General features: G+C 43.2%; 1 protein-coding gene across 2 annotated transcripts in view; it reads left to right on the top strand.

Moving 5' to 3' along the window:
- The window catches only part of LOC149281147 (huntingtin-interacting protein 1-related protein-like), a 45,353-nt gene extending 29,884 nt beyond the window's left edge, over nt 1-15,469 (top strand). For both annotated transcript variants that reach the window (XM_089499697.1, XM_089499698.1), the window contains exons 14-32: nt 622-805; nt 2,098-2,186; nt 2,991-3,107; nt 3,688-3,789; nt 4,235-4,429; nt 4,732-4,879; nt 5,023-5,109; nt 5,429-5,536; nt 5,988-6,124; nt 6,999-7,109; nt 7,932-7,990; nt 8,483-8,513; nt 8,784-8,846; nt 9,888-9,988; nt 10,143-10,248; nt 11,010-11,133; nt 11,959-12,020; nt 12,845-13,042; nt 13,733-15,469. In XM_089499697.1, coding sequence (XP_089355823.1) covers nt 622-805; nt 2,098-2,186; nt 2,991-3,107; nt 3,688-3,789; nt 4,235-4,429; nt 4,732-4,879; nt 5,023-5,109; nt 5,429-5,536; nt 5,988-6,124; nt 6,999-7,109; nt 7,932-7,990; nt 8,483-8,513; nt 8,784-8,846; nt 9,888-9,988; nt 10,143-10,248; nt 11,010-11,133; nt 11,959-12,020; nt 12,845-13,042; nt 13,733-13,780 — 2,070 coding nt within the window. In that variant the 3' untranslated portion in view covers nt 13,781-15,469. The remainder of the gene's footprint in view (nt 1-621; nt 806-2,097; nt 2,187-2,990; nt 3,108-3,687; nt 3,790-4,234; nt 4,430-4,731; nt 4,880-5,022; nt 5,110-5,428; nt 5,537-5,987; nt 6,125-6,998; nt 7,110-7,931; nt 7,991-8,482; nt 8,514-8,783; nt 8,847-9,887; nt 9,989-10,142; nt 10,249-11,009; nt 11,134-11,958; nt 12,021-12,844; nt 13,043-13,732) is intronic.
- The last annotated feature ends 84 nt before the right edge of the window (nt 15,470-15,553 follow it).

Here is a 15,553-nt window from a genome sequence, read left to right as displayed (position 1 = left end):
TTGCCATGGCTGTGCTCATATTTGATGATGGGAGTTACAACCCAATATGTTTGTAGGATGCCAAGCTAGGAAAGGTGGGCTTGAAGCAATATAGCACTTTGTAGGAGCGGATGGATTGATTCCCCCCCCACACACAACCTGCTCCATCTTCATGTGAAAAAACCAGAAGTGCTCCATGTTCTCTTTACATGTGTGAACCAGGCAAGCATGTGGTTCAAAGGATGTGGCTAGCCCACTATGTCTCCATTGGCCCTGAATCAATTGAAGGCTGATTTTTTTTTGGTCCACAGTTCCCAGAAATCCCTACTCTGTGTGGTGAAAAAAACATTTTTTCCAAGCTTCAAGTAAACCATAGTGTAGTATCATCCACCCTAAAATACAAAACAGAATTAAAGAGAATGAAAACAAAACTGACATTTATAAGCATAGAGTCCCCCTGATTGGTATGAAATCCTCTTTGGACACCAAGAAGTAAACTGTTGACATGTCTCTTGAAATGAGACTTTTGGGGTGGGTTTGGGGCTGGAATGAAAGCAGGAGGATCTCACAGTGTACTTTTGCTCTGTTTCTTTGCAAAAAATGTGCATTACGTTGTGTCTGTGCTCTTGTTTTGGTGGTCAGGCTCAAAGATACATCACGCAGTTGAAGGCTCAGATTAACAGCCTGGAGGCAGAAGTGGAAGAACAGCGCAAGCAGAAGCAGAAGGCTCTGGTAGACAATGAGCAGCTCCGGGATGAGCTGGAAAGGTTGCAGAAGGCCAAACTTGAGGGAGACAAGAGCCGAGGGCTCTTTTTGGAAGCAGAAAGTAGGTGGAACCCCTGGGTGAGGGATCTAAAAGGTTCCAAGGGTGCTTCCAGGCAGAATACTACCTGTTAAGGCATAGTCCAGGAATTGGATCTTTCTTCCTTAATTTAATTTTTATGAAAGTGGGGGAAATTCATAGGAAAATTTGGGAAGGTTACAAGTGGAAGCCATCAGTTGGATACTAGTAAAGCCTACCAGTGAATTTCATCAGCTGGGACAGAGCGGTTGCATAATAAAAGGTTCGTGTGGAAGCACTCTTGCTGTGAGCCAGTGAGTTTGTGCGCTTATGTGTGTACACGTTAAATCCAGTATACTGTGCTATAAAATGCTGAGGGAACCTTGAGCTCCTAAGTCAGGAATGGGGAACCTCCAGCCCTTCATATGTTAATAAATTACTACTCCCATCATGCCATTCCATTAGCCAGGCTTGTGGGAATTGAAGTTCAGCAGTCTCTGGAGGTATGTGGATTCCCCACACCTATTCTACATAAAAAGTAGGTGTATACATGTGAACTAATTCTTCATCAATTTCTAGATAAATAGACTGATTGTTCTATGTACATCTTTAAATCTAGTTACTGTCACTTGTTCTCAAGTCCAGCGGTTATTAAGCATCAGTAAAATTACTGGAGGTTTCAACAGACCACTTAAGCTTTGTACATGCATAACACACACACATATATCCTTCAAAAACTGACTATGAAAATTGGCACTGAGGGGTCCTTTAGTTGCTGTCCTCTTAGGGAAAAATTATTATACTGCACCATTGCTGTAGTGTGTAAACTACAGATCCTAAACCGTTCTTGCCTGTTCAATAATCCAGCATTGTGTTCCTATAGGAACCAACCAGGTGCCTATAGGAAGTCCATAGATAGGATGTAAGGACAGTAGTACCCTCTTGCTTATACTCCCTAGCAACTGGTCTATGGAGGTATACTGGCTCTGATCTTAAAGTGGATCTATAGCCTCTGTGACAAGTTGCTACTGACAGCCTAATCTGCCATCAATCTATGTAATCCTCCTTTCAAACCATCCAAGTTGGCAGTCATCACTACATCATGCGGTAGTGAATTCTCTGCTCCACTTGAAGTATTGCCTTCCCTCAGTCCCAGTTCTCCCACCATTCTGCTTTAGTGGATGATCTCTGTTGGATTCTCAGTTTAAGAATTTTCTCCACTAAGGTGGTCTCCTTTGTACCACATATTGTTACCACCCCCAATCCCACATTGTAGCTTCAGAGGATGGGTTAAACAGCTGGTTGAAAGCAACATGTGACATCTTTCCTTTTGTCAGAGAAGGCCAGTGCTACCGAAGTCCGCTACATAAAGCTGAAGGAGAAGCACAATGAGTTGATCAACACACATGCAGAACTTCTGAGAAAGGTAATGGCGGTCTCTCCTGCTAGTTTCTTTTGGTGGTTTGGAATGATGCTGTGGGAAGAGAATACTTTTCTCATTGACTGTCTCAAAGGGAGTACTGACCTCTTCCAGACAGGGAGCATTTCCCCCTACATATGTTGATGGTACATTACCACCACTAGATTCTGTGTCATGTAGCCAGTATGATGTAGTGGTTAAAGTGTTGAATAAAGACTAGGGAGAGCTGGGTTGAAATATCACTTGATAGTTAAGCTCACTGGTCAGTCAGCTTTGAGCCAGTCACTCTTTCTCAAGCCTACCTCACAGGATTGTTTTGAGGACCAAGTATGTTCCCTAAAACTGCATGGAGGAAAGTCAAGATATAAATAAATAAATATACTGGGATAGAGGATGGATTTAATTGTACCAGACTTGCTTCAGTGGGGAATATAGCTTTTGAACAACTGTGTGTACAAGGTATGCAGTTGAAGAGGCTGAGTAAATGGCCTCTGCACTTTTAAACTGGAGAGGAGGCAAGAAGAAGCTCTTTAAAGGCTAGGGATTCAAACTGGTGCACTGTCTCAGAGGATCCCAGTGATGCTAGTGCAGGGTGCCTTCTCTTTCCCAAAGGGAGTGGTGCAGTTGCTCTCATGCTGAGTAAGTCGTGCTCTTAACCAGTGACTCCCAGTTAATGGTGTAAATGCTGACCAGCAGTAGTTTTCTCACAAGGTGCAGAAGAATCAATGGGAAAGGATTTTAGTTTCTGTGGATTCCTGATTACTTTTTCCAGCTATGTATACTTTTTTTAAAATGTCTTTTTATCCCAAGAATGCAGATACTGCTAAGCAGCTGACAGTAACCCAGCAGAGCCAAGAGCAAGTTGCCAGAGTCAAGGAACAGCTGGCTTTCCAGATGGAACAAGTGAAGCGGGAGTCAGAAATGAAGGTGCACCTTTGCTACTAAAGCAACTTTGTTGTACAACATCACTGTGAACCAAGCATGTCTTTGTCTGTCTTGTGCTGGGGACCACTTTCTACCCCACTTCAGAACCTGTAAATGGAATCTGCTTTGGACTGATGGATTTCTGATCCGGGAATACGTATGGTGCTGAAGGCATAGGGCTACTTGGGAATATTACCTGGTGACCAAAATGTTGGGTATAAGAGAGCCAGGTTTAAACCCTCCCTTGGTTCTTGGCATCTTATACTTAACACAAGGGCTGTCTTACTGGATAAGACCTGAGGCCCTTTAGGAGTTCATAAACAGATGATAGTCATTTTGTGTTGCTTATCCCCTGCAGTGATATTCAGGGGATAAACAGCACTTGAACATGAAGGTTTTATTTATGAAGATGTCCATATAATAAGATGCTCCTGCAGTTGCATTGGTTTATCAACAGCCCATGTGTTTGAAACAGCACCAGCCTCTTCTTTTAGAAAGGGAGTAGCAGCAGGGAAATGATGAGTGACCTATCTCTCTGGGATTTACGTAATGTGTGTTCTCTCTCTGTGGTTTCTTTACATAGTTAGAAGATCAGACATTGCAGATGGAACAGGTGAAAAGAGAACTTGAATCCAAGAAGGAGGAATTGGGCCAGCTTCAGCAGTCACTGAACCGTTCTAAGCAGGTACGCAACGAGAAAGCAAAGGCAGTTGTGTGGGGGCCCAGAACTCTAAAACCTTAAAGTGGTGCTCTTCCGCATCCCTGACCACTAATCCATGCCTGCCTTGCACAGGCTGTGACATGCTTTGAACAGGTATAGAAACTAGAATGTGCTGTTTAAACCGGTGCAGATATTCTTTGACCAGAAAAGTATCTCCTGTGTTGTGGCTCAGATGCCCCTGTCAGTTCTACTGCATTATCTTAGCACCAGACAATTACGATGGAGGAAGTTCATCTCAAGTCTTCCTCCACCCAAATTTGTCTTTTTTCTCTTTTGGAGTGGTATGGTTTACTGTAATGTAATATAATATAATAATGGAGAGGGTGGGAAGAGATGGAAGTAGCAAGCAGTCAAGCCAATTCATTCCTTGTGTGTGCCCCCACCCCCATTGCCAATGTATGATCTGCAGGTTGGCTGCGACCTCAACAGCCAGCTGGAAGCCCTCCAAACTGAGAAAGACACATTGAGAAAATTGGTCAGTGAAAAGGAATGTGAGCTCATCTCCACGAAGGGCCTGATCCAAGAGAAGGAGCTGCTGTTGAGCCAGGAAGCAGAGAAGAGAGTAAAAGAAGTCCAGGAGCTGCAGGGGAAACTCTTGGAAAAGGTACTGAGGGTGTATTGGGGAAGTGGGTTTCAGCATGGAAAAGCTTTTCTCAGCAGTGGAAGAAGGGCATTGGATGGGGTAGGCAAATTCCTTTGTAAAGAAAACTACATCTCCCAGCATTTGTAGTCCAAAAAAGGCAGAAACAGGGAAGCAAGCTGACTGGCAAGAACAAATGAGGGAGGGTGAGAGTGAGCGAGCTTGTCTCAAGGCTCCCTTTGACTCAGAGTGGATGGCAAAGGAAGGGGATGGTAGGACCTAGGAAAGGCATGTTCTCTCATAGACTCTTGGTGCACCCCACCCAGAAAAGCCAGGAGCAGAATCTGCAGCAGAAGCTCCTGGACGACCAGTTCAGCATCTTGCAGGGGACTGTGAAGGAGGCTGAGACCATCATTCAGGACGCTGTTGCCAAGTTGGACGATCCCTTGCACATCCGATGTACCAGCTCACCAGGTATGGCTCCAGGAGGCTACAAAAGGGATGGTGCAGGTGTGACTCTCCAGATGTAATGGGACAGCAGCTCCACTGGATCGGATGCAAAAGATTCCAGTCTCTGCTTCCCTCACAGATCTTTGTCTTCATTCCTCCCTCTGCAGACTACCTCATCAGTCGGGCACAGGCGGCTCTGGAATCGATAAATGCCTTGGAGAGGGGACATGGGCAGTACCTGGCCAACATGGCAGGTAATGCCTGCTGGGTTGCTGCCACATTTCTTTCCTGTCCCTCAGAGGATGGAGAGTGTAGGTCCCTGGTGTTGCAGGCAAAAAGGAGCTGTGTCTCCTCAGACCCTCCTCTCATTTCTTCATGTGTGTCTATGCTTGTGGGATGAGTGTAACTAAAGAGAAACTGTGACTTGTGTGCAATTTTGCCACATTACAAAATGTCACTTCACTGAATGCCAGACTTTTCAGACAATTATTTTCACCCAGTATTCTAGATCAAGATGGGCAGTCCCATTGTGTTTCTCATGGATTTCCACTCCTCTCTTTCCTTGTCTTTAAGATGCCACTGCGTTGGTTGGTGCTCTTGCCCAGTTTGCCCACCTGACTGCGGACACTATTGTGAATGGCAGTGCAACTTCCCACCTTGCACCCACAGACCATGCTGACAGTAAGTAAATGACAATAGTGTTTTATTTTTAATTTAATTTTATCAAGCTGCAGCATACAAAAATAATATCACCAACCCTGTAGTATGAAGAGGTACAATCCAAGAAGCAGCAGGGTTTTAAAGCTGAATCTTTTTATTTGAAGTAGTAAAAACCCTGTAACTGCCAAGATGATTTCAGAGGAGGCTTCCTTTCTTCAGAGATGATGGCTGCTTCATGAAGCCTCTAAAATGATGGCATATGTGCCCATTCCTCCTTACAGAACTACTTTAGTTCAGTTCCTGCCACAATATTTGGATGGGATTGAGGTCTGGACTTTGAGTAGCGATTATAAAACATGGAATTTGATCTGAACTCAACATAAACTCAATTGGACAGTCCTCTACCCTCTTCTACCCTTCTATATTTAACATTCCTTTTTTGTTCATTCTTTTTTTATTCTTTTTCTGCCAGAATTAACTGAAACTTGCAGGGATTGTGGGCAGCAGAGTCTGGACTATCTGAACAAGCTTAAAGACAAACAGTCTCTCCAGAAAGCAGATCCAGGGGACGTGAGGAGGATGCTGCAGAGTCTTCTTCAACTGGGACAGGTAGAGACAGATCTGAAGTCTTTGGGGATGATCAATCTATGGGGAATACGATGATGTCTGTCATCCGCTTCCTCATGGTGGCCCTGGTAGTGAGGTTGAAACAGATAGTAACACTGGTGTTTCTTTAAGAGGACAAATAAATTCATAATTCATACATGAGCTCCAGCTATATTCTACATTTGTTCCAAGCTTTGCTTTTGAGTCCTCAGCCCATGGCCAATTCTGCCATTAGAGAAAGTGAAGTAGTAACCCCAGGCCAGAGATTTTGGGTGTCATGAAAGGGCAGAAAATTTATTGTTTTTTAACATTGTTCTAGTTTTAGTGCCACATATCAGAATACTACTACTAATATTTATTTCTTTTCCACTTCTCCCCATGGATCAAGGCGGGAACAACAACAATTAACAGACACACCACATCAGTCAAAAAACATCAGTTAAAATACACATCAGTTTAAAAGTACATACATACAGTTTAAAAGGACACATGATTAAGGCAATCCACATTTTAAATTTATCATTTAAAATTCACACGTTAAAAATCATCTGGGTAAGCCTGCCGGAAGAGACTGGCCTGTAATAGTCTTTTAAATTCAGACAGTATATTCAGCTGTCAAATCTCTTCTGGCAGGTTGTTCCAGTCTAGGGGCAGTTGAAGAAAAAGTCCTCTGGCTCACAGTTGCCAACCTAGTCTTGGTGGACTGGAGTAGAAGAGATGCTTGTGTCATTTTCTGTTTCTTACGCCAGAGTAACTTGGCTATCTTTGGTAGTTACGTACCTTGGTTTAATTTGGGCACCATTTATTGCTCTCCCTTAGGAAGCAAAATGTTTTGGGCCAGCCCTGCATCAATCTGTTTTTCTTACTTTCTGGCCAGGAATTAAGGCCCAAAAGTTTAGATATCCGGCAGGAAGAACTGGGTGACATGGTTGACAAAGAGATGGCCTCTACTTCAGCTGCCATTGAAGATGCAGTCAGGAGGATAGAGGTGAGATGAATGACCTGGTTGATTTCTTTCCCCCTTCCCCCTTGTAATTCCTTTACTAGCCGTCATTCCAGTAGCCTTTGGGAAAGTGCAAAGGGACACAGAACTTCACATGGTACCAAATTTGTGTGTGTAATTGGAGCCACAAAATGTGGTGTTTAACATCTCCATCAGATGGTTTTAGAGGGTGATTGGATATACAATCAGCCCTCCACATTTGTTGTTTTGACTTTTTGCAGATTTGATTATTTGCGGATTTGGTTAATATGTTCCCTCTAGGAGTCTCTAGGTCCTCTAGTGCAACTCTGTGGTCAGTATCCACCAGACATCGCGCTTGAGAGCCTAAAGATTCCTAGAATGAACACTTCTCTAGGCATCTGTAGGTCCTCCAGTGCAATTCTGTGGTCAAATTCTGGCAGATATTGACCATAGAGTTGCAGTGGAGGACCTAGTGAGTCCTAGAAAGGTGTTCTCAATTAAAAACAGTGGGTTTTTTTATTTGTGGATTTTCCACTTTCACAGGGGTCCTGTGCCCCTAACCCCAGGGAATGTGACGGGCTCACTGTAGTTGTGGTAGAACTTCACTATATATTTCTGATGTGTAGAGGAAGTATACCTCTGAATTCCAGTTCAGAGCACATCACCTGTCCTACCTAATGGTTTACTGGACTCACCTGTTTGGCCAGAAATAGGAAAAGACGGGCCACTGTCTGAGCCAACAGTCATCCTCCGCCTTACACTGATGGTGATTCTGTTCTTATTGTGGGCCTGGCTCAGTGACATCTCCTTGAATCCAGTTGTCTTCCTTTTTTATTATTATTATAGGAAATGATGAATCAGGCCAGAATAGAGAGCTCTGGAGTTAAACTGGAAGTAAATGAAAGGTGAGCCAAGAAGTGGGTTGGCAGTGGGACTTTGCGTGTACCTGATGGATGTTTTGGTGGGAGCGTATGTACTTTGGATGCAGAAGCATCAAGACTTAGTTACCTCTGGACAAAAAGAAGCTTTTAATATTGAATCTTGCCCTGATAAGCTTGTAGATTTTCCTAATACTATTAGCGTGCCTCAGCATAAGACTCCTTGGGAGAAGCCATGCTAAGGAAAGACAGTTAAAACTGACTCCCAGTATGCAGAGAGAGCTTGTAGTCTCAAAGGTGCTACAATATCTCTCTATATACTGATTCTACAGACTAACACGGCTATAGATTTGAATTCTATTGACTCCCAGAGACATGTCCTTTGTGCTCCTACAAGTTATGCTGTGCCATTTCTGCATTTTCTTCCATTATTTTTCTTGGAAAAGTTGATTTCCAAATGTTGAGGGCTTAATAATTCCCGCTAAAGGTTTTAAACACCTGTTTGTTGGTTTCCCACAGGATCTTGAATTCTTGCACAGACCTGATGAAGGTAAGTGCCTTTTAAATTATTCTAAGCCCCTGCTAAGTTGAGGAGGAAGACCTGTCTGGTGCCAGATGGCAGGATGGCGGGTGGCTATCTTACTTTGCCTGCTTAGTCAGACAGCCAGGACACCTTATTAGAAGTTAATGTTACCACTAAGAATCGCACTGCAACTTTGGAAGTTTTCTGACAGGGTGGGAGCTTTCTTGTATTGGAAGTATAAAGTATAAACAAGTCCTTCTGTTAAATCCCATTCCCTGTTGTTTTCATCTCCTTCAGGCTATCAGGCTTCTTGTGATGACATCTACAAATCTGCAGAAGGAGATTGTGGAAAGTGGAAGGGTGAGATTTAATGTGGAGCCTGTGGTCTTCCTCTTTGTTTAAAAAGGGGAGGCCTTGGAAATCCTGGCCCCACCTATTGTTGTCTGTCCTTTTGTGCCATACCTTTACGCAAGGATGTTTTGTTTAGGTTGCTATGAATCAGTTAGATTTTCCGCATACTGTACTAGCAGGTTCCTCTAATAGTGGCTTTCCTGCATCGGCAAGGGGTTAGACTGGATGACCTTCCAACTTGCAGTTCAGCAACCTTACTGGATGCATTTCTCTTCCCACCTTGAAACATAGTGATAGAGGATCTGCTTGCATTTAGAAAGCTCCAGGTTCAATACTCAAACATCTTCAGTAAGGGCTGGGGAATTTTTAGCCCTCCAGTTGTTTTGGGCTTTAGCACCCAGAAGACCCAGTCAGCAGGGCCAACGGTAGGGGCTTTTGAGAATTGCAGTCAAAGACACCCAAAGGTTTCCTGTTTCTTGGGGGGTGCATTGAAGGCATGCATTCCCCCACTGGCTCCACTTGTATTGCCCTGAGTGCCTCACTAGTGGTCGGGGGGGGGGCATGCGTGCCAGTTTTCTGGCCGTCTTGGACATTTTTAGGCCCAGGCGACTCCTTTTTTGGTTCACTTTCCATTTAGAAAAAGGTTTCTCCTGGACCTAAAATGGTACAGGGCACAACAATGTGGTCCCTATGCCTCCAAGGGAGTTGTTGGGGGCAAAGAACCTCCCCAATAGCTTTTCTTCAAATAAGAATTTTTTTGGGGGGGTGCTTGGTTGTCCCCTAGGGCTTGAACATATGTAGCCCATGGGCCAGGCATTCTTTTCCCCGCTTAGAAAAAATAAACTCTGGTAGTAGTAGGTTGGGAAAACGTATCCTTGAGGACCTTGGGGGAGTCATGGGCTTTAAGAGTAAGCTAGCAATAAGTTGGAAGGATGAGTGGGCTGATCCTCCAGCCTTTGAAGAGGTCAGACAGTGTGATTTCTAGGCCCCTTTTCGTGTTTTCTGTTTACACGCTGAACCAGACATGTCATCTTTCTCTTGGAACACTAGGGAGCAGCAACACCGCAGGAATTCTATGCTAAGAACTCCCGATGGACTGAGGGACTCATCTCGGCTTCTAAGGCAGTTGGATGGGGAGCCACTCAGCTTGTGTAGGTATCTAGACTGCTCATCTTTCTTTTCCAAGGTGCCAGCTTTATTATTCATAGAAACAAATGCGCATGCCAAACTATGTGGGTTGCGAAGAAAAGGCATCCACTTAGTTTCTCTAATTTGGGCTGCGTTCCCTCCCCCCATTTGTTTCAGAGAGTCAGCTGACAAAGTGGTCCTACACACAGGAAAATATGAGGAGCTGATTGTCTGTTCGCATGAAATTGCAGCCAGCACAGCTCAGCTGGTAGCTGCCTCCAAGGTAAAGTCTCAAGTTAAAAAAAGTGTTTCCCATCCTGTGTTTTGGTTTTTTTTAAACAGAGCAGAGATTTATGTCTGTACATATACAGGATGATGGGTTGGACAAGTGTCAGAGGTTGCGGGGATCATATTGAGAACCCAAAGGACCTTGATGGGCCACCTTCCACAAACAGTGACATTTTCCATTCATAATCCCCCTGTGTTTTTCCCACTGCTGTTTCTGTTTTCTTTGTTACAAAATTTGTTAGATGTAATAGCTCCACAAAGTCCGTCGGGTTTGTTGTGTTAAGAACTATCCATTTGCAAGCACCCTAAACACAGTTCTCTTCCACCACATAATTCTTTACAAAGCTTTTTTGCCATGCCTGCATAGTTTGTCTCATGTAAGATCAAGAGCCAAAACCAAATCCAAAAACAGACATGCTGTTTGCTTCTGTAAAATGGCTTCAGAGATGGGCACTAGACAAGGAAAAAGGGTACAGTTTGAGGCATCTTTTTCCTAACAACCGTTACACTGTGAAGTTGCATTGTTTTTCTCTGTGGAAACCTGAGATTTCAGGATGCTGCATTCTTTGTGCTTCCATTGAGTGATTTGCAATTGTCCACATGCCTGGTCTTAATTTTGAAAACCATTGGCCCAAAAGGAGTGTTCAAAGGATTACACTGGGCCGGCAAACTGCCTTTCAGTCTAGTCAAGTAACAACTGAACTCCCTGTTTTCCCTAAAGTTGGCAAATGTTAAGCGTTATCTACTTAATGGCAGGTGAAGGCAGAGAAACACAGCAGAAATCTGGGCAAGCTGCAAGAATGCTCTCGCACCGTCAATGAGATGGCCGCCAATGTAGTGGCTTCGACAAAGTCGGGACAGGAACAAGTTGAAGACAAAGGTGAGACACTCGTGTGTATCTCTGGAAGGAACACAGGGAAGAGGCAAATTTCAGTCTTACAAATCCCTTCTTAAAGCCCTTCTGACAGCTTTCATTGGAACAGTTGTTTGCTGGCTTGCCAAAATATTAAGGAAGGGAGTGTGAAGATAACAACAGTAAGATAGAAAAGGAGTCATAATAGTATATTTGCTGTTCTGTTCCAGTAGTTTCCTCATCCCATTTATCTTCACAGTAACTCTGTGGGGCTGAAGAATGGTGACAGGGTCCTTCAGCAGGGTTTTTGGCTGAATGTGGATTTGAACACAAGTCTTCCTGAAATATGCCACATGCCTGCCATGACTAGTCTTGTTGCTCTTAGAAATAACTAGGCTTGTTGATCTTAGAAAGAAATAGCCGGATGTTAGAGTGGCTTGCTGCTGTGATTTTGTCAGAGTATGTTCACGCAAAGTGCAAGAAAAGTGGTTTCTGACCCTATATGACTGCTAAGGTTTATGCCTGGTCTCACATTAATCTTCTAGAGATACATGTAGAACTTTCTTGCATTGCAATACACATGCTTAAATTTTTTAGAAAGGAGGACACTGGTGGTAGATCTGTGAAAGCATGTGTTCTCAGTTTAAAATTGCATGCGCATTCAGCCTGTTTTATGCTGTGTTGCTTAACATTCCTGCTGGAAGCAAGAACACTTGAAGGCATTTGGGATGAGGGATAGATTTAGTCCAGCAGCGCATGGAGGTTGCTTGTTTTTTATTCGCACCTCTACAAATGTCCCCTCAAAGAAAATGTTGTGTGGCTTCTGTAACACATTTCTTTATTTTCAATCAGACACTATGGATTTCTCGGGGATGTCCTTGATCAAGCTCAAGAAGGAAGAAATGGAGACGCAGGTTAGTCTTTGAAAAGTGACTGTGGAAGAATATGCCAGCCTTTCCCAAGCTGAAGATGAGAGGACTACAACTCTCCATATCCACAACCAGTGTGTAGGAATCAGTCACATGGTTGCCCCCCCAAGCTGCAAATGGTTTGAACTCTCCTTCTGAAAAACAGACATTTTGAATGTGCAGGTCCTTTGCAACCTGTACAAAAGGTGAAATCCTGCTCCTAGAGGCTTTCAGGAGAGGGAATTTATCCTTTTTAGCTATTAAAAAATATGGATGTGCAGTGCATAGGGCCCCATGACTACATGCTGTGTACTCCTGATATAGTTTTTAATAAAACTAAGAACCCATTTTATTAACATGTGCATGGCTCTTTCAGAAGTACAAGGCTACAGAGCTGTGGCCTAAGGTAACTAGGGAAGGTGAAAGGGGGTAAATGGATTGGGGAAAATGGATTTTATTTTAGTTACAGAAATGGGGGGGGGGTGTAAAGGGTATGCAAACTCCACAAACAAGGTGGGATATGAAGTAAGGGAGGTGATTTTTTCCTATTCTTTTATGTAGCAGTTCCAAGCATAAAAGATGGGGCAAGCGAAAGGGCAAAAACATCTCTTTCACCTTTGCCACGTGAGGATGGCAAAACTGGAGGGCAAAGGCAGATATGTTCTGCTTCATGCAGGTTGTTGTGACATCTTGATAATATGTGACCAAGGCAACTAGAGAAGAGTGAAAATACTGCAAGAGAAAACAAAACCCTAAACTCCATGATAGCTTAGAGAAATGCCACAGTCGCACCTGATAACTCATTCTCAAATATTTTATTTATTTTGCAGGTGAAGGTGCTGGAGTTGGAAAAGACCCTGGAGAATGAGCGGCATCGTCTTGGCGAATTGCGGAGGCAGCATTATGCTTTGGCTGGCATTTACGATGAGAATGCTGATGGAGGAAAACCAACCGCCGCCCGCAAACCAAGCACAAAGAAACCGCCGGTGGCTCAGAAGCCAGTCCATGCACTCAAGCCAGACCATGAGGTATGCTCCCACTGAGATTAAAAAGGAGGGGCCCATTTTCAGCCATCAGGGCTCGAAATGACATTATTATGTCATTATACAGCATTATGAGAAGCTGAAATGCAATACCACTTTGCTGCATTCATACTAGGAGGACTTACTGTGGAAATCACATCCAAAATGGTTTTTCCTTTCCAGTAAAACCTGAAGAGAAGTAGATGCAATTACTGTACACAGCTGGACTTACAGTGTTGTAACTGCTGGGGTCGTTCCCACTACGATAAGCTCTGACTCTTGATTCGGGGTATATGCCCCTAGTTCCCACTGGAAATCAATTCTGATCCTCATTTGATCGATTCCAGGGGAAATAAAGCAGAGCAAACGCAAAAAGACTGGAGTTTTTTGGTAGCAGTTATTTTGAGGTTCTTTTGAGAAGAATCGGTTCTGACACAATTCCTAATTGATAGAATATGTGACTGATACAATATGTGAATATATGATTGATAGAATATGCAGTTGATAGAATATGTGAATAATTGAATGGTAGAATATGTCATTATGTGATGGATAGAATATCTGACTGATAGAATATGTGATTGATAGAATATCTGACTGATAGAATTACAAAAACATGTTTTCTTGAACACGATTGTGGGATGCGGCTGTATAGCAAATTAAAATGTATTTGATTCCTGTCCTCCTCTTTTGTAGTTGGTGCAGGAGGACGGTGTTTACCAGGCCCATGTTGTCAACTTCTGAAGTGTGGCTTTTCCATGACTGACCACGGAAGAAAGGAACCAGCGGATTCAGCTTCTGCCTGGGAGTTGAGGTTTCCTGCTCTTCTTGAGAGATTCAGACAGTATTGCCTGCTGTGTTTCTGCTGGTACCCTGCAACCTAAATTTCTGGTGGAGGGCTAAGATTTTGCAGGCGCGCCTATTTGCCTTTCGAAGGGTTGGGGGGGCAATCCGGAAGCCTCCTGAAGAAGTATAGACATTCCAATACCATTAAATGTCTGTGTTTTAAACAGAAACTGACCGGAGAAATCCCCAAGTTGCCTTCTGTCTGGCATTGCCTTTATCCCAAAACGTCTCTCCTGCTACCTGAGTTGGAAAAACACGGCAGCTTTAAGTTTGTCACCTTTGCCTGCTCTCTAGTTTTAGAACAGATTTGCTTTCGTAAAGCAAGGATAGGCAGCCATTTACCTCTGGGAAGACCGAAAAAAATCCTAAGGCGAAGGAAATGGATTTGAGGAACAAACCGTATCTTGCTGACATCCGTTATTTATAAGCAATAGGAATCTTCCGAGGTTGTGTCTTTTGTTTTGTTTCTCTGAAGGGGAAGTCAATTTGGTGCATCTGTTACTGTACTAGGGAGATCTTTTTAAAGAAATGTGAAATTTGTTTTTAAAGTAGGCTGTTCAGATTTCTCTTTGTAATATGTGTGGTGTAGGCTGGGTAAGGTACTCTCCCCGGGATGAAAACTCTCAAAATGTTTAGACTGTCAATCATATGTATTAAAAAAAAGGAACAGGGTTCATACATAGGATAAAATAAAATGCTACACTGTTTTTAAGAGCCTTTAAATCTTATTTTAGGAGTAAAATACAAAGAGCAGCTGCGTGGCTCGTGTCAGGTTTAACGCTGAGGGAGCTGAAGCACCATATATTTAATTTTGGGGAGCGAAGAGTTTGTAACTTATTAGTGTAGAGACAATTGATTTATTGGGACCATGGTAAGCTAACACTCATGTAAATCCCATTGACTCAGTGGGTCTGCTCTAGCTGGGAAGTAGCAATTGGATCTAGGCCACGGATGAGAACATCTTACGAACCAAACCATTACATTTTAAGGAAACAATTTAGCTTATTAAAGTTAGTTACCTGAAACATTGTTCAGTGTTGTGTTTTGTTCACTACTTGATATTGTGTATGTCATTGTTCATTATGTGTAGTGATTTTAGATGGTGGGAACAAGAGATATGTGTGTTGGAAGTAATGGAGAGGAGTAGAGACCCCCTTAATATTTTGAGCCTCTCCTCTTCCAACTGAGCAGGCCAGAGTTCTATGAAATGCAACTACTGAGCGTTTCTACTTGCTGCAGAAAGCTGTGCCCGACTTTTCCTCTTTCTGGATATTCTAAAGTTCTCTGGCAGAGAACTTTCTTCATTTCTGTCAAGTATGTATAGGATGGTAGCAGGGCAAGACTTTTCTTGCAATGGAACTATGGCTATTAACTCATGCTCCAGCCGTGCCTGCGACTAATAAGACCGAAATGCCACAAAACCAGCAGCCTGGCCCTTCTCTTGTGTTCTGTTGCTCAAACAACCACTGCAAGAAAAATGTCAAACTGCTGAGTGTCCTCTGTCTTGTTCTATTTGTTACATTTTTGAACAGCAAAAAAGTGGTTTCTGATATTCTTGTGCATAAGCAATAAAAACATCAAGTGGTGTGTGGGGTTTGGAAGTGCTGTGCTGTGCAGTGCTTGAGAAAATAAGGATATTTATTACCGGACATTCAGCCAGAGTTATCTCTT

The sequence above is a fragment of the Sceloporus occidentalis genome, unplaced genomic scaffold, assembly GCF_023333645.1.
Source record: "Sceloporus occidentalis isolate IW3139 unplaced genomic scaffold, rSceOcc1.0.p SCAF_138, whole genome shotgun sequence".
NCBI lineage: Eukaryota > Metazoa > Chordata > Lepidosauria > Squamata > Phrynosomatidae > Sceloporus > Sceloporus occidentalis.
This window is presented reverse-complemented; position numbering and strand designations above follow the sequence as displayed.